At 39.7% G+C, this 24,376-nt stretch overlaps 1 protein-coding gene across 1 annotated transcript in view; it reads right to left on the bottom strand.

The window, feature by feature from the left end:
• The window catches only part of KIAA1549 (KIAA1549 ortholog), a 170,554-nt gene that overhangs the window by 12,960 nt on the left and 133,218 nt on the right, over positions 1-24,376 (bottom strand). The window contains exons 20-21 of the mRNA XM_058723543.1: positions 13,712-13,758; positions 6,862-7,019 (exon numbers count right to left, since the gene is read on the bottom strand). Of these exons, the coding sequence (XP_058579526.1) occupies positions 6,862-7,019; positions 13,712-13,758 (205 nt within the window). The remainder of the gene's footprint in view (positions 1-6,861; positions 7,020-13,711; positions 13,759-24,376) is intronic.

Below are 24,376 nucleotides of genomic sequence, written 5' to 3'. Positions count from 1 at the left end.
AGAAAATCAACAAGGACACAGTGGCTTTGAATAACACATTAGACCACTTGGATTTAACATACATCAGAACATTCTATCCCAAAACAGAATACACATGTTTTTCAAGTGCACAAGGAACATTTTCCAGACTAGATCACAGGTTAGGCCACAAAACAAGTCTCAACAAACTCAGAAAGAATGAAGCCATACCATGCATCTTTTCTGACCACAATACCATGAAACTAGAAATCAACCACAAGAAAAAAATATGGAAAGACCACAAATACACGAAGGTTAAATTCTTTTGAAGTGCACAAAGAACATTCTCCAGAATAGATCACAGGTTAGGCCACAAAACCAACAAGTCTCAACAAATTCAAAAAGACTTAAGTCATACCATGCATCTTTTCTGACCACAATACCATGAAACAAGAAATCAACCACAAGAAAAAATATGGAAAGACCACAAATACATCGAGGTTAAATTACATGTTGCTAAACAATGAATGGGTCAACCAAGAAATCAAAGAGGAAATCAAAAAACACAGGGAGATAAATGAAAAAAAGAAAAACAACCACAATGGCCTATTATCTTTGGGATGCAGCAAAAGCTGATCTAAGAGAGAAGCCTATTGCAATATAGGCCTACCTCAAGAAGCAAGAAAAATCTCAAATAAATACCCTAAGCTTACACTTAAAGGAGCCAGAAAAAGAACAAATAGAACCCAAAACCAATGAAAGGAAGAAAATAATAAATATTAGAGCAAAAATAAATGAAATAGAAACTAAGAAGATAATAGAACAGATCAATGAAAAACAGGAGCTGGTTCTTTCAAAACGCAAACAAAATTGATAAGCCTTTAAACCAGATTCATCAAAAAGAAAAAAAAGGACTCAAATAAACAAAATCAGACACAAAAGAGGAGAAATAACACCAACACCACAGAAATACAAAGGATTCTAAGAGATTACGAAAAAGTATATGCCAACAAATTGGATAACCTAGGAGAAATGGATAAATTCTTAGAAACAAATAACCTCCCAAAACTGAATCAGGAAGAAATAGAAAATTTGAGCACACTGATTACCAGTAATAAAATCAAGTCAGTAATCAAAAAGCTCCCAACAAACAAAAGTCTATGAAAAAATGGCTTCACAGATTAATTCTACCAAACATTTAAAGAATACTTATTCTTCTCAAAGTATTCCAAAAAACAGGAAGGAAAGCTTCCAAACTCATTCTATGAGGTTAGCATTACCCTGATAAAGACAACACAAAAAGAGAAAACTACAGGCCAATATCTCAGATGAACATAAATACAAAATCCTCAACAAAATATTAGCAAACCAAATCCAACAACACATTAAAAAACTCATTTGCCACAGTCAAGTGGGATTTATTCCTGGGATGCAAAGGTAATTCAATATTCCCAAATCAATCAACGTGATATATCACATCAACAAGAGAAAGGATAAGAACAATATGATCATTTCAACAGATGCAGAAAAAGCATGTGACAAAGTAAAACATCCATTCATGCTAAAACCCTCAACAAACTAGGTCTAGAAGGAAAATACCTCAACATAATAAAGGCCATTTTGAAAACCCACAGCTAACATCACACTCAATGGTGGAAAACTGAGAGATTTTCCCCTAAGATCAGGAAGAACAAGACAAGAACGTTGACTTTCACCACTTTTTTTTTTTTAGTTTATTTATTTATTTTGAGAGACAGGGAGAGGGAATGGAGGCAGGGCACAGATAGAGAGAGAGAAAGAGAGAAAGAATGCCAAGCAGACTCCCTGCTGTCACTGCAGAGCCCAACAGGGGGCTTGAACCCACAAACCGGGGAGATCATGACCTGAGCTGAAATCAAGAGTTGGACGCTCAACCAACTGAGCCACCCAGGCTCCCCTCTCATCACTTTTATTCGACACTGTACTGGAAGTCCTAGCTACAGCAATCAGACAACAAAAAGAAATAAAAGGCATCCAAATCAGTTAGAAAGAAGTAAAACTTTGACTATCTGCAGACACCTACTAAACACAGAAAACTCTAAAGGCTCCACCAAAAAACTACTGTAACTGATAAATGAATTCAGTAAGGTCACAGGATACAAAATCAATACACAAAAATCTAGTGCACTTCCATACACTAATAATGAAGTAACAGAAAGAGAAGTTTGCAAAAAATCCCATTTACTACTGCACCGAAATGAATAAGACACCTAGGAATAAACTTAATACAGTGGTGAATGATTTACATTCTGAAAACCATACACATTGATGGAAGAAACTGATGACACAAACAAATGGAAAGATATTCCATGCTCCTGGATTAGGAGAATACTGTTAAAATGTCCATACTATCAACAGCAATATAGGGGTGCCGGGGAGGCTCAGTTGGTTAAGTGTCCAACTTCGGCTCAAGTCATGATCTCACAGGTCATGGATTTGAGCCCCACATCAGGCTCCTTGCTCTCAGTGCAGAGCCTGCTTGACATCCTCTGTCCCACTCTGCCCCTCCCCTGCTTGCATTCTCTCAAAACTAAACAAACATCAAAAACATTTTTCAACATAACTAAAACAAATAATCTTAAAATTGGTATGGAACCACACAAGACCCCAAATAGCCAAAGCAATCTTGACAAAGAAAAAAAAACAACAACTGGAGTTATCATAATCCCAGATTTTAACATATACTAAAAAGCTGTGGTAATAAAAACAGTATGGTACTGGCACAAAAACAGACACAGATCAATGGTACAGAACAGAGAGCTCAGAAATAAACCTACAATTATATGGCCAATTAATCTTTAACAAAGGAAGCAAGGATATGCAATGGGAAAAAGTCTCTTCAACGAATGATGTTGGGAAAACTGGACAGCTACATGCGAAAGAATAAAACTGGACCACTTTCTCTACACAAAAATAAACTCAAAATGGATTAAAGACCTAAATGTGAGACCTAAAACCATTAACATCCTAGATGAGAGCACAGGCAGTAAGGTCCCTGACATCGGCCACAGCAACATTTTTCCAGCTATGTCTCCTGAGGCAAGGGCAAAAAAGCAAAAATAAACTATTGGGACTACGTCAAAATAAAAAGCTTTTGGGGGCACCTGGGTGGCTCAGTCAGTTAAGCATCCCACTCTTGATTTTGGCTAGGTCATGATCTCACAGTTCATGAGTTTGAGCCCTGTGTCAGGCTCTGCGCTGACAGTGCTGAGCCTGCTTGGAAGTCTCTCTCTTTCCCTCTCTCTTTGCTCCTTCCCACCCCACCCCCGTCTCTCCCTCTCTCAAAATAAATAAACTTAAAAAATAAATAAAATTAAATAAAATAAAAATAAAATAAAATAAAATAAAATAAAATAAAAATAAAAAGTTTTTGCACAGCAAAGGAAATAATCAGCAAAACAAAAGGACAACCTACAGAATGGAGAAAGATATTTGCAAATGACATAACCAATAAAGGGTTAGTATCCAAAATATATAAAGAACTGACACAACTCCACACCAAAACAAACAAACAAACAAATAATGCAGGTCAAAAATGGGCAGAAGACATGAACAGACATTTCTCCAAAGAAGACATCCAGATTGCCAACAGACATCTCATCATCAGGGAAATGCAAATCAAAACCACAAGGAAATAGCACCTCATATCTGTCAGAATGGCTAAAATCAAAAACACAAAAAACAAGTGTTGGTGAGGATGTGGAGAAAAAGAAACACTTGTGCACTGCTGGTGGGAACGTAAACTAGTGCAGCCACTGTGGAAGACGGTACAGAGATTCCTCAAAAAATTAAAAATAGAATTACCGTGTGATCTAAAAATAGAAATACACTACTGAGTATTTACCCAAACAACATGAAAACACTATTTTGAAAACATATATGCACCCCTATGTTTACAGCAGCATTACTTACAATAGCCAAATTGTGACAACAACCCGAGTGTCCATCAATAGACGAATGGATGAAGAAGAGGTGGTGTATATATACAATGGAATATTACTCAGCCGTAAAAAGAATGAAATCTTGTCACCTGCAACAACATGATGGAGCTAGAGGGTACACTGCTAAGTGAAACAAGTCAGTCAGATAAAGACAAATACCGTATCACTTAACTCACGTGGAATTTAAGAAGCAAAACAAACGTACAAAGAAAAAAAAAAGATAAACCAATAAAACAGACTCTTAACTATAGAGAACAGATGGTTACCAGAAGGGAGGGGGTTGAGGGGAAGGGTGAGGGGTATTAAGAGGACACTTATCTTGGGGCGCCTGGGTGGCTCAGTCAGTTAAGAGTCCAACTCTTGATCTTGGCACGGGTCATAATCTCACGGTTTGTGAGTTCGAGACCCACATGGGGGGCTCTGCGCTGTCAGCGCAGAGCCTGCTTGGGATTCTCTCTCTCTCCCTCTCTGTCTGCCCCTCCCCCACTTATGAGCACATGCATGTGCACACGCTTTCAAAATAAACTTAATAAAAAAGAGTATCTGGGGCGCCTGGGTGGCTCAGTCGGTTGAGCATCCGACTTCGACTCAGGTCACAGTCTCGCGGGCTGTGAGTTTGAGCCCCGCGTCGGGCTCTGTGCTGACCGTTCACAGCCTGGAGCCTGCTTCGGATTCTGTCTTCCTCTCTCTCTGCCCCTCCCCCACTCATGCTCTGTCTCTCTCTCTGTCAAAAATAAATAAACATTTAAAAAAAATTTTAAAAAAAGAGTATACTTTTCTTGATGAAGACTTGAGTAACGTATAGAAATGTTGAATCACTATATTGTATGCCTGAAACTAATATAACACTGCATGCTAAGTATACTGGGATTAAAAAAAAAAAACTAAAATGAAATTAATTAATTAATAATAAACAGCTGCACAATTTATGCACTGATCCCCTCATTACTAGGCATTTAGAGGGCTCACAATTCTCTATTATGAATAATGTGCTGATAAACACCTTTGCACTCGTTTTTCCCCAATATTTGGATTTCTTTGGGGAGGAGGATCCTAGATTCTCAAAAGTAGAATTAGCAAATGCAAAGCTTAGTAAGTCATACTGCCCAGCTGCTTTCCCAATGTTTAGTGATTTATACCACCACTGGAAATATACTAATAATAATTGCAGCTGATATTCACTGAAAGTTTGCAACACGTCAGGCACTATTTTGAGCACTTTGCACCTGTTATCTTCTGTAATCCACACAACAGCCACATTACCCCCACTGTACAGAAGAAGAAAGTGGACGTTAATGTTGTCCTGCTACGTTATTACGAAAACAGTTTCACGACTGAAATGGTGTCTCCCCATGGTTTTAAAGTTCATTTCTTCAGTCGTGTTCAAAACTGGGCATCTTTCATGTTTACTTTCCTGTGATATACACCCCACACACATATTCCTTCTGTGAATTCATCCTTCCTGTCCTTTGTCCATTTAGGCTCTGAAGTCTGCCCACTTATCAATTTCTTTGAATCATCCTCTCATAAAAATACCTCATGGGCATACCTGCTGAATACTTCCCTGGATTCTATTTTCCTTTGCTTCTAGTAATTTTTAGACATATACATATTCGATTATTTTAAATAGTCAAAAGGTAACTCTTCCAGTATATCTTAATATTTTCTATTATACATTTTTTTACAACTTAATCTCTTATTAGAAATTATTAGAAAATAGCTTCCTCTTCAAATATTTCATATGTACCATTTCTCTATTCTTCTAGATTAAAGATGAAGCTGTCTGAATTTTGTTTGGGATATGTAATATCCACCAATGTTCAAATAAGCAGTAATTAACAGGAGAAAGAAAACTCACTGCAAGTACAGCACCTGTAAAGTATGGGAAATCCTGTGGGATATCCAGAGATATTTTTGTTGTTGACTGATAGACAATGCAACCTATAATAAATGCCTAGGAAACCATAAAGGATCACTATCCACCAATTATTACAAGTTTCGAAAAGGCTTAAACTAGTTCCTTGTTGACATTATAAAGGTATATATTGTCCAGAAAGTTAGAAAACTGTAAAAGATAAGCAAACATGTAATAGCTCCTCTTTTTAAAGCTTCAATTTCTTATTAAACCGTCAAACAGGAAGGTGAAGGAATGAAAATAAAAGTGACTTTGAGTAAAACAGTCCGATGGGTATAACGAACTTCGAAGACTTTTCAAAGCATGCTGAGCTGTACAAAAAAAAAAATCTTAAACTCCACAGATGCTTGAGGAACAATGAACAACATTCACAAATATGGTATTTGTAGTATCAACTATTCATGAGACGCAGTTCCGTGACATGAACAGCAATTTTTAATTCTGGGTAAACCGCCAGGGCCAACCAGCCACATGCCATGTGAGACTCAGCTCAGCCATGTTGGACTTGACTGTCACCTATGAGCAGTGTCCCTCGTCACTGAGGGACACTGAATGAAACAAATGAAACCAAATGAAACAAAAATCTCCCTAGGTTACTGTCCAGCAACATTTGGAGTTGTTGATCACAGGCTGGAAAAGTGCCTTTTTAGAAAACGACACTTGTTTTAAAGCCATACCAAGTGCTCAGAAACAGATCTTTCAGTTTACCGTAAGAATTAAGAAACACTTTCCCTGGCAGAGATGTGCTGTGCACTCCACGTGAAAGGATGTTCTGAGACACTGACACAGGAACAAATCGGAGGACATCAGTCTTGGGATCTCCGTCACTCTCTCTTCCCCCCTCCCCTGCCTGCACCTCTCCCGGGATCCCAGGGAGCACAGACTAGTGGAGGAGGTGACAGACACGGGGACAGCGGTACCCTGGGAAGTCTGAAAGGTACTCTGCCGGAATAGCCAGAAAGCAGAGGTTCTCTAGTTCAGAAACGCAAGCTAAACAGCCACATGTACCTGTGGTGCCCCCGACAGGCCGTGGCCGGGCCACCGATGGCATCTCCTCAGGGTAGATCCCTCGGGCAGCGAATGGGGCGTCAGCCGATGCCTGTGTCTGCTGGGACTCAGAAGGCACCAGCTCCGAAGACGGCAGCAAACCGGGGCCAAAACCTGGTCTGAAGGCAAAGCAAGCCCAAGCATCAGAACCGCACTGGACCCTGACTCTGGCATTTTATTAACTCCACCTTCCGTGCTACAGAAAAAGAAGGCCTATCTATTGGTGTAGCCTCATCTCCTCTCCCACAACACAGAAATGTTTCCTGTTTGCTCCCTGACATATCTTCGGTACTAAGTACGGTGCCTGGAATAGAGCCGATGCCGGATGACTGAAGAAGACATGCCCTCGTTTACAGACCAAAAGCAGGTGCAGGTCAAGTTCCAGGGCCTGTGCCTCTCCAGCCTTGGATTAAAGCGCTGGCTCCCAGTCTTGGCTGCACATGAGCATCCCCTGGAGAGCTTTCAAAAACCCCGATGGCTGCGCTGCACCCCAGACTAATGAAAACAGAATCTCTAGAGGTGAAACCCAGACAGAGCAGTTTTTAAAGCTCCACTGATGACCCTGCTATTCATTAAGGCTGAAAAACAGTGCTCTAAAGCAGGGGTTCTCAAACTTTTTAGTCTTCGGACCCCTTTCCACTCAAAAACTATTAAGGGACTCCTGAGAATTTGTGTTTATGTGGAGAGATATTTATTGCATTCAGAATTAAAACTAAAACTTTTTTAAATAACTATGTTCAAAATTCATTTAAAAATAACAATATTGAGGCGCCTGGGTGGCTCATTCGGTTGAACGTCCGACTTCAGCTCAAGTCATTATCTCGTGGTGAGTTCGAGCCCCGCGTCGGGCTCTTTGCTGACAGCTCGGAGCCTGAAGCCTGCTTTGGATTCTGTGTCTCCCTCTCTCTTCCCTGCTCACGCTCTGTCTCTGTCTCAAAAATAAATAAAAATTTAAAAAAAATTTTTAAGTAACAATATTAAGCATCTCACATGTTAACATTTTCTCAAGTAGTCAATGATATTTTCTAACCCATTCCACCCAAAAAAGTAGTTTTACTTTTTTTCAAATTTCCTTAATAGAAGATATCTGGATTCTCATATACCTTGTATTCAATCAGTTGCTGTAAGTTATTTTTTTAAATGTATTTATTTTGAGAGAGAAAGAGTGTGTGCACACGAGCAGGGGAGGGGTGGAGAGAGAGGGAGAAAGAGAATCCCAAGCAGGCTCTACGTGGTCAGTGCAGAGCCTGATGCAGGGCTCAATCTCACGAATACTGAGATTGTGACCTGAGCCAAAATCAAGAGTCGGATGCTTAACTGACTGAGCAACACAGTCCCTGTAAGTTATTTAAAGAAGATGATCTGACTTCACATAAATACATAGTTGGATAGGAAGATTTTATTTTTTTATTTTCATTTTTTTGGATAAGGAAGATCTTAATAGGCTTTTCAGATAATATTCAAATAATATTTCAGACAGATATTCTTCTTTGACATACCAGAACTCAGCAAAGTTTCCTCAAGGGTTAGTGGCAATACACAATCTGAAGAGTATCAATTAACTTTTCATACTCAGATATATTCAAACCCACTACTAGTTTGCACTTTGAATGGACCCATGCATGACTTTCTTTGTTTTTTTTAATTTTTTCAATGTTTGTTTATTTTTTCAGAGAGAGAGAGACAGAGGCAGAGCATGAGCAGGGGAAGGGCAGAGAGAGGAAGACACCATCTGAAGCAGGCTCCAGGCTCTGAGCTGTCAGCACCGGGCCCAACACAGAGCTCGAACCCACGAACCATGAGATCATGACCTGAGCCGACGTCCGATGTTTGACCGACTGAGCCACCCAGGCGTCCTGAGATTTTGACATGAGTCATTTGGAAAATATCAGTGCCATGCTTTATGTAGACTTTCCAGATATTGACACATTTCATTTCAGAGTACCAAAAATCACATTCATTAGCATCACCACTGAGTTCATCAGAAAAAAATCCTTTAAGCACTAGAAAGCTCTCAAGCACCTAGTGGCAGACAAGTTTCCAAAATTCAAATTTTCACTTGAAGGCTCAATTTTATCACTGGCAACAAATCCTGCCCGCTATTTTTCTTGACGTGACAGGCTCTCTTCCTTTATTTTCTTTTTTTTTTTTTTTTTTTTTTTTTTTCCCAACATTTTTTATTTATTTTTGGGACAGAGAGAGACAGAGCATGAACGGGGGAGGGGCAGAGAGAGAGGGAGACACAGAATCGGAAACAGGCTCCAGGCTCCAAGCCATCAGCCCAGAGCCCGACGCGGGGCTCGAACTCACGGACCGCGAGATCGTGACCTGGCTGAAGTCGGACGCTTAACCGACTGCGCCACCCAGGCGCCCCTCTTCCTTTATTTTCAAGACAGTGGCTGCCAAACAACCCGAGTCTGAATAACAATGTCATCTGATGGTCTCCTCAAACAAAAAACATGGCAGCAGTTCAGATGAGTTCTTAACTCCCACAACGAACAAGTGCTTCTCCTTCACAATTCTGTTCTCTGCAAAGCGCTTTATGGGTCTTTCCTCCTTTGTCCTACAGACGATTAAAGACTCAAGGGTTTAGGTTTAAAAAAAAAAAAAGAATAATTTTTACTACTTCATCAAGAACGTACTGCATAACCAAAACACCGGCATTCTGAAAACGTTGTGATTGCACAGTGGTGAAGAATACAATGATCACTTGGGCCGTGTGGTGCCACTGATTCATGATAAGGGTCATGCAGTTTCATCCACCGCTGCTTTTGTGCCTCAGTGTAATCATCAACATTTAAAAAGATCAAATAATGTTCTAGTATTATGAACCACGGTTTGGACTTCACAGGCAGCCCCCCCCCCCCCCCCCCACAAAAGGGTCTCAAGGACCATCACGGGTCTGAGAATCCCACCTTGAGAACCACTCTTCTAAAGAAATTCAAGAATGAAAAAGCATGATAGTTTAATTACGGTGCTTTGCAAATGACAGTCAACCAGGAATTAACAGATCAAACTGGTTTGATGAGAACACAGACTGACTTTGCCTCTATTCTGTAGCGTTATTTCCAGAGCATATCTCATAAATTGAAACCCAAGGCTATTTATGTATTGCTCTCTTTAGATAACTGCGACTGTTTTAGATTGACCTGAGAGAGAGATGTCTGGTATCGCTGACCTTACAGATCTAAAAGGCACACTTTTCCTTCAACATCTGGATGTTGGAGATCACATAATCTCATCTCCTGACCCTCTTGACCATCCACCGAAGAACTAGCTCTTGCCCTTTCCTTATTTCTACTTTGCCCAATTATCCTCCTCCCGCCTATGTTTACGTCATTTTTATCCTAAATTGTGTGTTCAGATAGTTCCGTGTGATCCAAATCCCCCAGAACCCTTTAATGTAACTGTAAAATTGGTCATCCAAACCAGAACACTTTTCAGAGTGGAAGTTACTAGTATCTATGCCAGAAAAAGAGGTGTAAACTGAACTGAACTGGGCAAACCAGATCACATGGCCCCCATCGTTAACTTCTGCCCTGGGTCACCTAATCTTCACATGCTCCCTTTATCTCTGTTGCTTGTGGACCACAAAGCAGTGCCTGGGTTGGGGAAAAATAAAACAAGCCCCTCTAAAAATGAGGACAAACAAAAGACAGGAAAAAATGAGGAAACCAGATAACATTCCTACTTCTGTGTGACTTCTGGTGATTGAAAGAAGAGTCGACAGGTGCCTGGGTGGCTCAGATGGTTAAGCATCTGACTCTTGCTTTTGGTTCAGGTCATGATCCCACAGTTTCTGAGTTTGAGCCCTACATCAGTCTCCATGCTATCAGCACAGAAACTACTTGGAATTCTCTCTCTCTCTGCCCCTCCCCGACTCACGTGCACCTGTGTGTACACTCTCTCACAAAATAAACCAAATAAAAAAGAACAGTTGATTATGACTTCTGCAATTAACTCTGGTTTTCTGCAATTCCCGCTTTGTAATAAATCATTTGTCCAGTCATGTGTGAGTCTGCTTATGGATTCTCTATTCTGTTCCTTTGGTCTATTTGTCTAGCTTTATAGCAATACAACACTGTCTGAATTTCCTTACAGCAATTTACAACTTTCAGATTATTCCTCATACCCTGTTCTTTTTCCTCAAAGTGTCTTGAATATTGTTGGCCCTTCACATTTCTACAGAAGTTTTAAAATCAGCTTGTCAGTTTCCACATATTTTTTTTTTTTTTGAAAAAAACAACAAGGGGTGCCTGGGTGGCTCAGTCGGTTAAGCGGCCAACTTCGGCTCAGGTCATGATCTCGTGGTCCGTGAGTTCGAGCCCTGCGCTGACAGCTCAGAGCCTGGAGCCTGTTTCAGATTCTGTGTCTCCCTCTCTCTGACCCTCCCCTGTTCATGCTCTGTCTCTCTCTGTCTCAAAAATAAATAAACGTTTTAAAAAAAAAAAATGACTAGGATTTTAAATGGGATCACAATGAATCTGTAGATCACTTAGGGAAGATTGATATTTTTAATATACTGAGTTACCCAATCCATGAACATTTTCTTTAGAGGGCTTGACTATTTTTGGTGAGATGAATACTGAGATATTTTATGTTTCTGAATGCTATTTTATGTAGTCTGTGTAAAAGTTTTTATTTGTCTGATGCTCATAAACAGAAATAAAAGAGATTTTTTGTATACTGATCTTATATCCAGCTACTTTGTAATTTATCTATCTTGCTAAATTCTCTTAATTCTAACAATTTATGTGTTGACATTTTAGGTATTTCTACTAAAAAAAATTATATCATTTGAGAATAATAACAGTATTATTTCTTTCCTAGAATTCCTTAATCTCTTCCTTCCCTTCCCTTCTTCCCTCCCTCACTCTCTCTCTCTCTTTCTTTCTTTGCTTTATTACACTATCAAGAACCCCGGGACAAAGTTGAATAGAGGTAATATAATCTTTGCTGAGATAACTATAACCAGATTAGACAAGTTCAATTCTATTCTTTGTTTGCTAAGATTTTTACCATGAATGGATGCTGAATTTTATCAAATGCTATATTTAGTGGAATAAGATTTCCCTCCTTTATTCTCAAAACAGTGAATTACATTGATTTTTTATTATTATTATTTTTTAAGTAGGTCCCATGCCCTGTGTGGAGCCCAATGTGGGGCCTGAATTCACAACCCTGAGATCCCCTGAGATCAAGACCTGAGCAGAGATCAAGAGTCAGATGCTCGACTGAGCCACCCAGGCACCCCTAGATTGGTTGATTTTGTTTTTTAAATGTTAAATTACCCTTTCATTGTTGGAATAAATCTAATTTGGCTGTGATATGACATCCTTCCACATACAATACTGGATATCTTTGCTAATATTTAAGTTTCTGCACCTGTGTTATGTTCACAAGTAAAATTGGCCCGTAATGTTTTCTTTCTTACAACGTCCTTGTCCTTGTCTCCTCCTTGATAGAGGAAGAATGAGGTTGGGGGTTGCGGGGGGCACCTGGGTGGCTCAATCAGTTAAGCATCTGACTTTGGCTCAGGTCATCATCTCGCAGTCCGTGAGTCTGAGCCCTGCGTCGGGCTCTGCGCTGACAGCTCAGAGCCCGGAGCCTGCTTTGGATTCTGTGTCTCCTTCTCTCTCTGCTCCTCCATCTCTCACGCTCTGTCTCTCTGTCTCAAAATTAAATAAACATTAAAAATAATAATGAAATAAAAAGAATGAGGTGGGGAGTATTCTCTGTTTTTATATTCTTTAAAAGAATTTGTAGAACACTGGCGCATTTTCTTCCTTCAGTATCTTTAGTAGAATTCACCGTTAAAGCCAAAGTTTTCTTTGTGGGCAGGATTTTGGTAATGATTTCAATTTCTTTAATAGCTATATGTCAATTCAGATATTCTCTTTCCAGGAATTTTTCCATTTTAAATTTATTAACAAAAAGGTTCAGAAAATCTTCTTAATTCCTATAAAATCTTTTAAAAATCTGTCTTTTAAAAATCTATCAAAATCTTTTTAATTTTTGAAAGATCTGGATTAATATGTCCTTTTCCATTCCTCTTATTGATAATGTTACACAGCTTACTTGATCAAGCTCTTCAGAGATTTATCAATTTCATTAGTTTTCAAAGCAGTAACTTTTAGCCTTGTCGATCTTCTCTATTATGGTATTTGTTTTCTATTTCATTAATTTCTATTCTTATTTTTATTATTTCCTTCCTTCTACTTCCTTTAGGTTTAATTAGACCCTTTTTTTTTTTTTTTTTTTTTTACATTGAGACGGATGCTTAGATCACTGGTATTCAGCCATTTTTCTTTTCAAATGTATTTTGATTCATTTAAGGCATCAAAGTCCCCGCAAAGCCTGGCTTTATCCCACAACTTTCACTATGTCAAATTTTCAAGACTCCAAGGCCCAGGGGTCTGCCCAAAGTCTTGCTCAGGTTCTCAGTCACCTCCTCCGGGATTAGCAGGCACCCCAGGGAGAAAGTTCACCCAAAAGGCAGGGTTCCTTTCTCTGGACTCCCTGGATCTTGGCCCCATACCATTCCATTGCCCTGTTAGCTATCTGGGTTTTATTTTATTTTAAAATCTTGTCTGGCTTTTCCAGATGCCCTGAGCAAACAATCTAGCCTGTCTTTACTGGGAGCAGAACTTAAAATTCCACCTTTTTTCTCCTCTTCAGGTTAACTCAAGAGAACACACAACCCAGAGGTTTGCATCTGCTCATATGAGCTAAAAGAAACGAGTTTACAAAATTTGTAAAAAAAACAGTCGATGTGAGGAAGTCCTAATGTATTTTCTCCCAAAAACTTTACCTCGGCAATGGGCCTGATGGGGGAGTCATTCCATAGTCTTCGTATCTCTGGAAGAAAAGCAAAAGGAAATGAAGATTAACGTGCAACGTTTATTAGAAAGTGACAACAGCAAACTTACAAGTTTAGGTTTGCAGGATCAACTTTCAGGAGAATTATTTTCTCATAAAAAGCTGGCATGGCACTGAGGCATTCTGCCATCAAATAATACCAGAAGTTTCAGCTTGGGGAACTGGGCTACCACGCTTTAAAAAAAAAACACACACACACACAACTATTTTCTAGACCTTTCTTTCTTTTATAAAAGAATGAGTAACAGATAGCCTTTCTGCAGCTTCTCTTCCCTACAAGCTCATTCTCTACAAATCTGTATCTTCTAAAAAGGTCGGCCTTGATGGCCACACTTAGTACAAATGCCCCCATCAACGTGGGCATGATCATTCCCAGAACCAGTGGGTGTCCAGTAGCAATTCAAATACACTCACAAAAGTAAAGTATGTGAATGCTGCACCATGTTGTGGAACAATGTGAAAAAAGAAAAAATACAAAGAGAACCAGAAATTAGAGAGACTCTCAAAGATGAGGTGTACACTTTCAGTTTCTGATAGTTTTCCTGTTCCAAAGAGCCCAGCCATACTCTGTCCTTGTGTTCCATCCAGGGCCCCAGAGCCTTCAATCAGCTCTTCTTACTTGAGCTAATCTCCGCTAACCAAGTATTCTTTGGCTAAATCAATGTCAATATGGCATCAGATTTAAATAAACGTGTATCTGTTGCATTCCTCATGAAATCAACACACCCTGTCCCTATCATACGTTGTACTCCTCTTCCAACGGTTCTTTCAACAACTGTGAATTGTTATTTTGGAACCAGATATTTCAGCAGAACAATAACTCTGGACAGAGTCCATCCAAGTTCAGTCAGTTTGAACCAACTGGTTGTCCAGGTTCTAGTGTTCCAAGTTACTAAGTCAGCCTTGCTTCTGGACCTGTCCCCATTTTAGATCTTTTTTTTTTTTTTTTTTAAATCTGCCATTTCATGAATTATTATTTTGTGGTAAGTGCCATGAGCACTAACTCAGACCCCAGTAACAGTAACAAAGGGCTCACTACCTCTATTTTATAGATGAAATCAACTCACAAGGAATTTAAGTAATTTCCTCCTAGTAAGTCCAGGCTTAATAATAAAAGACCATGCTTTTAACCACTACACTACACTGCCCATGGTTGCCAACCAGATCTCCCCCCTTGAATTAATCTCTACTTTGTGAAGAAAAGGAGAGGCTTTGGAGTCAAACAGACTGACAAAGCTACTCGACTTCCCTGGGCCTATTTCCTGATGCCAAGAAGAATAGAATGAACCCTACACCTCATACAGTTTGATGGGATTATCACGTCCGAAACTGTGCTCAAATTACTTCACCTTTTGAACCTTTCTGTTCCCATCCCCTTGGCAGAGGGAGGGGGATTAGAACCTTGCAGAGTTCCCCAACTGATGTAAAATAGCCAGAATAGAAGGAAAAGGAGTTTCAATTCCTTCTCCAAATAATTAAAGGGAAATCTGAGACCAGATAAAGATTATTCCCAGCAGCCCTTCTGCTTCTCAGCAGAGTTTGAGTTTTTTAAACACATTCATATGCAAAATAAAACAAAACAAAAAAAGATGGAAGTTTATGTATCAGCATTTCAGGAGGTCCGGTAAGTAATAAACTAAAAGACAAACAGTAAAAAAATAGCTGTCCACTCTTCACATGTTTTGCTACCGTGGCACCAGGCATTTCAACTCTATTATAATCAGAAAAAGAAAGTGCTTTGTCCAGAGGCTGCATGCCCCGATGAAAGGTTTACAAAAAAAAATCACAGGGGCCCCTGAGTGGCTCAGTTGGTTAAGAGTCCAACTTCAGCTCAGGTCACGATCTCACAGTTTGTGGGTTCAAGACCCGCATCGGGCTCTGTGCTGACAGCTCAGAGCCTGGAGCCTGCTTCTGATTCTGTGTCTCCCTCTCTCTCTGCCCCTCCCGTGCTCGTGCTCTGTCTCTCTCTCTCTCTCTCTCTCAAAAATAAACAAACATTAACTTTTTTTTTTTAAATCACAGACATAATGACAGGTGTTTAAGTGGGTCACACCTGTATAAATCTTTGGGGGATGAAATAGAATTTTATGGTTTCAACAAGCGACATCAAATAAAACTCCCATTTTAATGCATCCCTTCTTTCTATTCAGTATGAAACAGGCCAAGAGAGCAAGAAGGCACATTAAATGGTTGGTGGAATCTGGGATGAGTCGTAAAATGTCCTGGTTCAGGCATCCACACTCGGTCCTTAGAAGACTGTTCCAGGGAGGTGAACTTTACTCAGGAAAGCAGAAATACACCTATCAAGTGGCCTCCGCACCAATGCATAACTAATACCCTTCCACCAGCAACACAGAAAGAGTAAAAATGTCATCAGATGGTAAACAAAGGTCCATCCCTGTGGTAACTGAAGACACTTTGAAATCCACATTCTTATAGTTTTTACTGCAGTCAGAAGGAAATAAGGGGTAATCAGGTTCCTCCTGGGAACAAACAGTAATTTACGACCAATTTATAAACTTGATAAAATTATATTAGGTATGCACAGACACAGCTGTGATTCTGGTTTTCTACTATATCAAACTGCTATCATCATCAAAATACATAAGGGTAACATCAAAGGTCCATGATGAGAAAACCACTCAGTAACAGTGTTTACGAAAATCTTGCTATGGAGTTAAGATCTTGATTAAGATCGTAGATTAAGGCACTATCACAGAATTGTTCATCTCCAACACCTATCAACAACGAACAAATAATAAATGTAATAACCCAAATCAGTAAAAAAATTATTGCTAAAATTCATCAGCAGAAACCAAACAAGCAAAGAAAGGAACAGATTCATGCTATAAAATGGAGGAAAGTAGTGACCAAGAGAGAAAAAGGACTATGGCTGAATAATGACTCATATAGTAAGAATAGCAATTCTTTTCTTTTTTCTTTTTGAGAGAGAGAGCGCGCCAGAGTGCAAGTGGGGAAAGCGCAGAGAGAGAGAGAGGGAGAGAGCATCTCAAACAGGTTCCACACCCAGCACAGAGCCCGAAGTGGGGCTCAGTCTCACAACTGTGAGATCATGACCTGAGCTGAAATAAAGAATCCAGTGCTTAACTGACTGAGCCACCCAGGCATCCCTCAATTCCTTTTTTTAAGTTCAAAGATGAGATGATACAACAACAGAACGAATGGAAATGAGAAACCAAAGAACTGAAGCAATTTGGTACCAAATTATGTGTGGAAATGATTTGAGGACCAAAACAAAGCCATTATGACTCTAAGAAATCAACTAGCAGGGGAAATAACAGATATGGCTTAAAATCAAATCGATGCCACACAGAAAAGGCCCATGATAATTATAATGAAGGCAGAGAAACCAGGACAAAGTAGCTAAGGCAATTAGAGATAAGAGGATAGGTACAAAAAACAAAGATGAGCCAACACGAAGATAATTGGTATCTTTGACTTCAATAACTAGAGTAAGAAAATTATTTTTCAGATACAAAAGAAAGTTTCCCTGAAGTGAATGAAAGAACTGAATCTGAAGATAAAACGGTCACTGGTTATTTGGGGAGGAGGGGAGGGGGAATGATTCAGAAAAACTGGCTGAGTGCCCAGAATTATTTACGCTTCCTGGCACGTAGGGTACATCCATCTGTTATCAGGAAAGGGGAAATTAAGACGGCCGTGGATTTCGTCGCAGAACAATTCAAAAAGCATTAGGAGGAGAGAGAAGTAACAGATAGATGGCAGCAGTGAACAAGGTCATGTCAGAAAGTGAGATGAGAACTCTTCCTTTGGAAAACTCCAGACTAAGTCAAGCAGCTCCCGCAGGTTTCCCTCTCCGGCCGGGTCCTCCTGTCCTCCGTAGGAGGCATCTCCTATGTCAGCCTCCCAGCTCCCCAGCCTGCTCGACACCAGTATATGGCATTTGACATATCAGCCACCACCCTGACATCCTCCATTCAAGACCAGGGGCAGAGGGACTATTAGGAAGCTCTTGCAATGACGGTAAGAGACGATGGTGGCTCCAATCAAGGTAAGGCAGAGGACTCGAGAGGAACAATCTATAACAATGCAGCATGTTTAACTGACCCCAACTCCCTGCCCGCGCCCTTCGGCGTCTTGCCCTTAATGTCTCCCTGCTGGGGCATCTGGGTGGCTCAGTTGGTTAAGCATCCAACTTCAGCTCAGGTCATGATCTCCTAGTTCGTGGGTTCGAGTCCTGTGTCGAGCCCTGTGCTGACAGCCTGGAGCCTGCTTTGAATTCTGTCTCCCTCTCTGTCCCTCCCTCGCTCATGCTCTGTTTCTGTCTCTCAGAAATAAATAAATGTTAAAAAAAAATGTTTCCCTGCTTCTGGTCTTGCCCTCTAACAAACCATTCTCCAGTCTAAAATGAGAGCAATCTGTCAAACAGGCACACCAAATCATGTCTTTAGCCTGCTCAAAACTCTTCAGTGCCCACCACTACCCTCAGGATAAGGTCTAGGCTCTATCCCATCAGCTTCTTGCTTTCTCTCTTCTGCCTCATGTCTCACCACTCTTACTTCTAGCTATTAGTCACCCAAAACTGATTTCATTGTTAAGAACATTTGGGGGCAAAAATATAAACAGGTTTATTTCATTATAATTGATATACAATGAACTGCACATATTTACGTATATGAATTGATCAATTCTGCCATCTGTTTGTACCTGCAAACCATGCCCAACAAGATAATGAACATACCCATCACCACCCAAGTTTCCTGGTGACCCTCTGTAATCCCTCTGTCCCACACCCTTTCCTAAACCCACCCCCTCCTTAGGCAACCACTGACCTGCTGTCCGACAGTTTGTATTTTCTAGAATTATATATAAACGGAATTATACAATATGCACTTTCTTGTTGTCAAGAGGGTGGCTTCTTTCCCTACCATTTTGTCATACATATAAATAACTCAATCCTTTTTATTAACGAGTAGTATTCCACTACATAAATACGGTACAATTTGTTTATCTCTTCACCTGTTGATGTGCATTTGAGTTGATTCCAGTTTGAGTCAATGACAAATAAAGTTGTCACAAGGTACAAGTCTTTGCCTGGACATGTGCTTTCATTTCTCTTCAGTAAATATTTCAGAATACAATGCCTGGGTCATAAGTTAGGTATAGGTTTAATTTTTTAAGAGACTGCCAAACTGTTTTTCAAAGTGATTTTTCTTGGTTTACATTCTTAACAATAGTTTATAAGAGCTCCACTTGTTCATATTCTAACAAGTGTATAGGGGCATCTCATTAGGATTTACTGCATTTCACTAATGACTAATGAAACTGAACATCTCTCCATCTGCTGATTCTTTGTATTTGTCTGCTTATTTTCTGTATTTCTTTTTTGGTGACATCTGTGTTCAAAAACATTCCCATTTCTTACGGGATCATTTGATAATATGAATCTCGTTCAATTTATTGAGATTAGACTTAGGGCCCAGGATACAGTCTATAATCTTAGTAAATGGTCCATGTACTCTTCTTAAGTTTCAATTCCAGTATAGTTAACATACAGTGTTGTATTAATTTCAGGTCTGCAATAAAGTGATTCCAAAACTCTATAAATTACTCGGTACTCATAATGATAAGTGCACTTTTAAGTCCCCATCACCCATGTACTCTTGAAAATGTATACTCTTTTTATTCTTCTTGGGTAGAGCATTTTATAAACGTCAATTAGTTCAAGCTGATAGTAAGTATTAATTTGAGAATTGTTCAAGTCTTCTCTACCTTAATGATTTTCTGTATACTCATTCTATCAATTATTGAAAGAGAAGTGTTGAAGTCTCTGCCTATAACTGTGGCTTCCTTTATTTCTGCATGCAGTTCTCCCAGTTTTTGCTTCATGTATTTTGATGCTCTATTACTAGGCACGTAAACATTTAGGATTTTAGGTTTTCTTGATGAACTGACCAATGTATTATCTTGAAATGATCCTCTGTGTAATGCTCTTCACTATGATATGATTTTGGTGAATATTAATACAGCCACTCCAGTTTCTTGGGATTGGTGTTAACATGGTATATCTTTCTCCATACATTTTTCTTTCTCCATATTTTTAACCTATTTATAGCTTTATATCTGATGTACGTATCTTGTAGGCAACAGATAATTGGTTCTTATGTTTTAGCCTATCTGACAATCTCTGTCACATAACAGGAATATTTAGACCATTCACATTTAATGTGATTATAGATAGGGCTAGATTTAAATCTACCATCTTGGTATCAGTTTTCTGTTTTTCCCATCTGTTCTTTGTTCCCCTTTTTCCTCTCTTCCTGCTTTCTTTTGGACTGAGTACTTTTTATCATTCCATTTTTACTCTTTTGTTGGTTATTAGCTATTATTTTGTTATTTTGTTTTTAGTGGTTGCTATAGAGTTTACGTTCTATATATTTCACTTATCAGTCTACCTTCACATACTATCATTCCACTTCGTGTATGGTATAAGAACATCAAACCAGTGCACTTCAATTTCTCCTCTTTTAGCCTTTGTGCTTTTTGCGTTTTCACACATTTTACTTCTATATATGTTATAAACCCTACAAAACACTGTTATCCTTGTTCTTTCAACAGCCAATTATCTTTTCAAAAGATTTAAATAATACAGAATTTTTTTTAAATTACCCACATATTTACACTTCTAGTGTTTTTCACTCATCTATGTAGATCCAGATCTTTAGCTGGTATCATATTACTTCTGCCTAAAGAAGTTTCTATGACAGGGGCACCTCGGTGGCTCAGTCGGTTAGGCGTCAACTTCAGCTCAAGTCACAATCTCACGGTTTTTGAGTTTGAGCCCCGCATCAGGCTCTGTACTCGCAGCTCAGAGCCTGGAGCCTGCTTCAGATTCTGTGCCTCCTCTCTCTCTGCCCCTCCCATGCTCATGCTCTGTCTCTCAATAATAAATATTTTTAAAAAAAAAGAATTTTCTATGACATTTCTTGTAATGCAAGCCTGCCAGTGATACATTCTTTCAGCTTTTATATGTGTGAAAGGTTTTTGAAAGATATTTTCAGTGGATAGAGAGTGCTAGGTTGACAGTTTTTTCCTTTAGTTCTTTAAAGATTTGTTTCACTGTCTTCTGGACAATGAGAATATTGTTGTCATCCTTACCTTTGTTCCACTGCATACAATGTGTCCTCTTTCTCTGGATGATTTCTAAATCTTTATCACTTAATTTAAGCAATGTCATTATATTTTTTGGCACAGTTTTCTTCGTGTTTCTTGTGCACAGGGGGTCATCAATTTTTGTAGATCTGCAGATTCATAGTTTCCATCAAATTTGAAAAACTTTTGGCCATTATTTAATTATTTTTTCTAACTCTCCTTCTTTTCTTCTGAGACCTCCAATTACATGTATATTAGTCCACTTGAAGTTGTCCTCAGGTCATCAATGCTCTATTCATTTTTTCAGTCTACTTACTCTGTTGCATGTTGGCTTATTTTTTATTACTATGTATTTAAAATCATTAATCTTTTCTTCTTTAATATCTGATCTGCCACTAATCCCATAAGTATATATTTTATCTCAGACGTTATAGTTTTCATCTCTAAATTGATGTGCATCCTTTCATGTCCTCAATGCCTCTAATACATTCAGTCTGTCCTCCAGCTTCTTAAACACATGGAACTTCATTATAATTATTCTTTTAAAATCCTTGTCGACTAGTTCTGTGTCATTTTCTTGCCTATTTGCTTAACTGGTTAGTTTTGGATTTCAGACATTATTAATTTTACCTTGTTGGATGTTATATACTTTTGTTTCCCTATAAATATTCTGGGGCTCTGTTCAGGTTCAGGTATTGTGTTTATGCTTTGTTAGGTAGAACTAGGGAAGCTTTAATCTGGGGTTCATTTTGCCCCACTACGGAGGCAAACCAATGCTCCTTCTGAGTAATCTAACTGGTGCTCCATGAATTATGCAGCTTTCCACTCTAGAAAGAAAGGAACAGCTTGGGCTGTTGCAAGAAAATACAACAGATTGGGTGGCTTAAACAAAAGAAATTTATCTTCTCATAGGTCTGTAGGCTACAAAGTCCAAGATCAAGGTTCCAGCAGGGTTTATGATGAGAGCTCTCTTTCTGCCTCACAGACAGCTCACCTTCTTGCTGTGTTCCCACATGACAGAGAGAGCACTCTGGTGTTTCTTCCTCTTCTCATGAGAGCACCAATTCTATCAGATCAGGGTTCCAACTTCTGACATCGTTTATATATTTTTTATGTTTATTTTTGAGAGAGAGAAAGAGAGCAGGAGCAGGGGAGGGACAGAGAGGGGAATCCGAAGCAGGTTCCAGGCTCCAAGCTATCAGCACAGAGCCTGACGCGGGGCTCAAACTCACGTACCGTGAGATCACGACCTGAGCCGAAGTTGGACACTTAAGTGACTGAGCCACCCAGGCACCCCCCACTTATGACCTCATTTAAAGCTAATCACCTTTTTAAAGACCCCAGCTCCAATATAGCCACGTGGGGTTTTAGGCTTCAACATATGGATTTGGGGGCACACAATTCATCATATAATAGGAACTTATTTCTACATCTGTGTGAGCTCTGAGGACTATTCCCTTTAATTTTTTAGGCAGTTCTTTCCCTAGTCTTAGATAGTTTCATCATACCCTTAAACTGATGAGTACTCGGATGAAGACTCTTTGCAGATCTCTAGAATTCTCTCTCTGCTTTCTTGTACTCTCTATTGTGAAATGTAGCTACCTTTTCCTCCCCTGCCTCCAACTCTGTCTTTCTCAACTCAGAGAGACTACTGTGCTCTGCCTGAGGTCTCCCTCCCTGCACTGCAACCAGAAACTCTCTCAAGATATAAATTGGGACAGGGGCACCTGGGTGGCTCAGTCAGCTAAGTGTCCAGACTTCAGCTCAGGTCATGATCTCACCGTTCATGGGTTGTGCTGACAGCTCAGAGCCTGGAGCCTGCTTCGGATTCTGTGTCTCCCTCTCTCTCTGCCCCTCTCCTACTCATGCTGTCTCTCTCTCTTTCTCTCTCTCTCTCAAAAATAAATAAACATTAAAAAAAAAGATATAAACTGGGACATGTGTAGAGCTCAGCTCATTTCTCAGCAATCCCTCCTTTGCTGCCTAATGCCCAGGGTTGTGAAAATCTTTCCTTTTCCATTATTTTAGGTGTTTCTGGAAGCAAAGTAATCCAACCTTGTTCCTTCATCTTGTCCAGAAAAAGTTTGTACTGGACACTTACTTCTGTCTCCGCCATGCTTCCCTACTACAACCACTAATTAATCTTCAGTCTTCTACTTAGATCACATTTTAACTGGAAAATCCTTCTGAACACCTCACAGCTCAGGCAAGGGCTCCCTGGAGGTACTCTCCCCCTGCCAAGGGACCTGCCATGCTGTGTTAGAATTACTGCCTCAACTGCCCACATACCCCCTGCCATCATGCAGAAGCTGGAGTTGTGCGTTGTGCAACTGCTTTATCCCGACACCTAGCAGAACACCCCAACACAGCACAGATTTGTGCTCCACAAATCTACCTGAAGGAACAAACAAATGAAAGAAGCTCAGACAGCAGCTGAAGCCACATTCACTTTATCAGCGAGTTTGTTGTGCATCATCCATTTCCTTAAAGAAAGATTATAAACTACTAGTTATAATTATGAAGTATTTAATAGTTACAGTTGTAACATTGAAAACAATAACAAGATGGAATGGTATTCCGCCCCCGCCCCCCGCCGCGTGGTAGCAGGTATTGAAGAAAATAATCTATTACTAACGGCATACTGTGAACATTCAATTTCAGAGATAAAGATGCCTTTAACATATGTTCATTACCACCCAATTTTACCTTAATATGGGTAATGAAATCAGAGGACCCAGTATAAACACTCCTTGAGAAATTCAAATTGTGACTAATTAACTTCCCTCCAGAGTCGAATGCTTTAGTCCAATCACCCGATCTAAAATTAGCGGAAAAAATATTAATGTCACATCTTTCAGTTTTACTTCTTCCCCATATTTTGAGAAGCCACATTTGAAAGGATTGATGGCATACAAAAAAAAAAAAAAAAAAAAAAAGGATGACAAAGGCAGATGAAATGCTGAAATGTCAAGTCCCAAGATGGAAACCTGATATTTGAAACGGTTGTCCTTGCCTGCCTGTGGGCTAGCTGCCTATAATCCCAGAGCCTCAAGGACCACTCCAGTCCCCGGGGGCCCTCCAAGAAGCCTAATTACCTGGTATGTTCTAAAATGCACCTTTTATAAAGACATCAACAAGAATATGCTTTGACAGTTACCCCACCTCCATTTCAGGACACTGAATGGAACCCAGGAAGAGACTCCCATAAAATACCAGTGTTGCATAAAAACATAAAAGGATACTTCCCACATTAAGAATTAACTTAGGAGAGGGGCGCCTGGGTGGCTCAGTCGGTCTGGCTTCGGCTCAGGTCATGATCTCACCGTTCGTGGGCTCAAGCCCCACGTCGGGCTCTGTGCTGACAACTCAGAGCCTGAAGCCTGCTTCAGATTCTGTGTCTCCCTCTCTCTCTGCCCCTGCCCTGCTCACACTCTGTCTCTCTCTCTCTCTCTCCCTCCAAAAT

The sequence above is a fragment of the Neofelis nebulosa genome, chromosome 4 (genome assembly GCF_028018385.1).
Source record: "Neofelis nebulosa isolate mNeoNeb1 chromosome 4, mNeoNeb1.pri, whole genome shotgun sequence".
In the NCBI taxonomy this organism is placed as follows: Eukaryota; Metazoa; Chordata; class Mammalia; order Carnivora; family Felidae; genus Neofelis; species Neofelis nebulosa.
The sequence above is the reverse complement of the archived record's forward strand: the minus strand, read 5'-3'. Positions and strand labels throughout refer to the sequence as shown.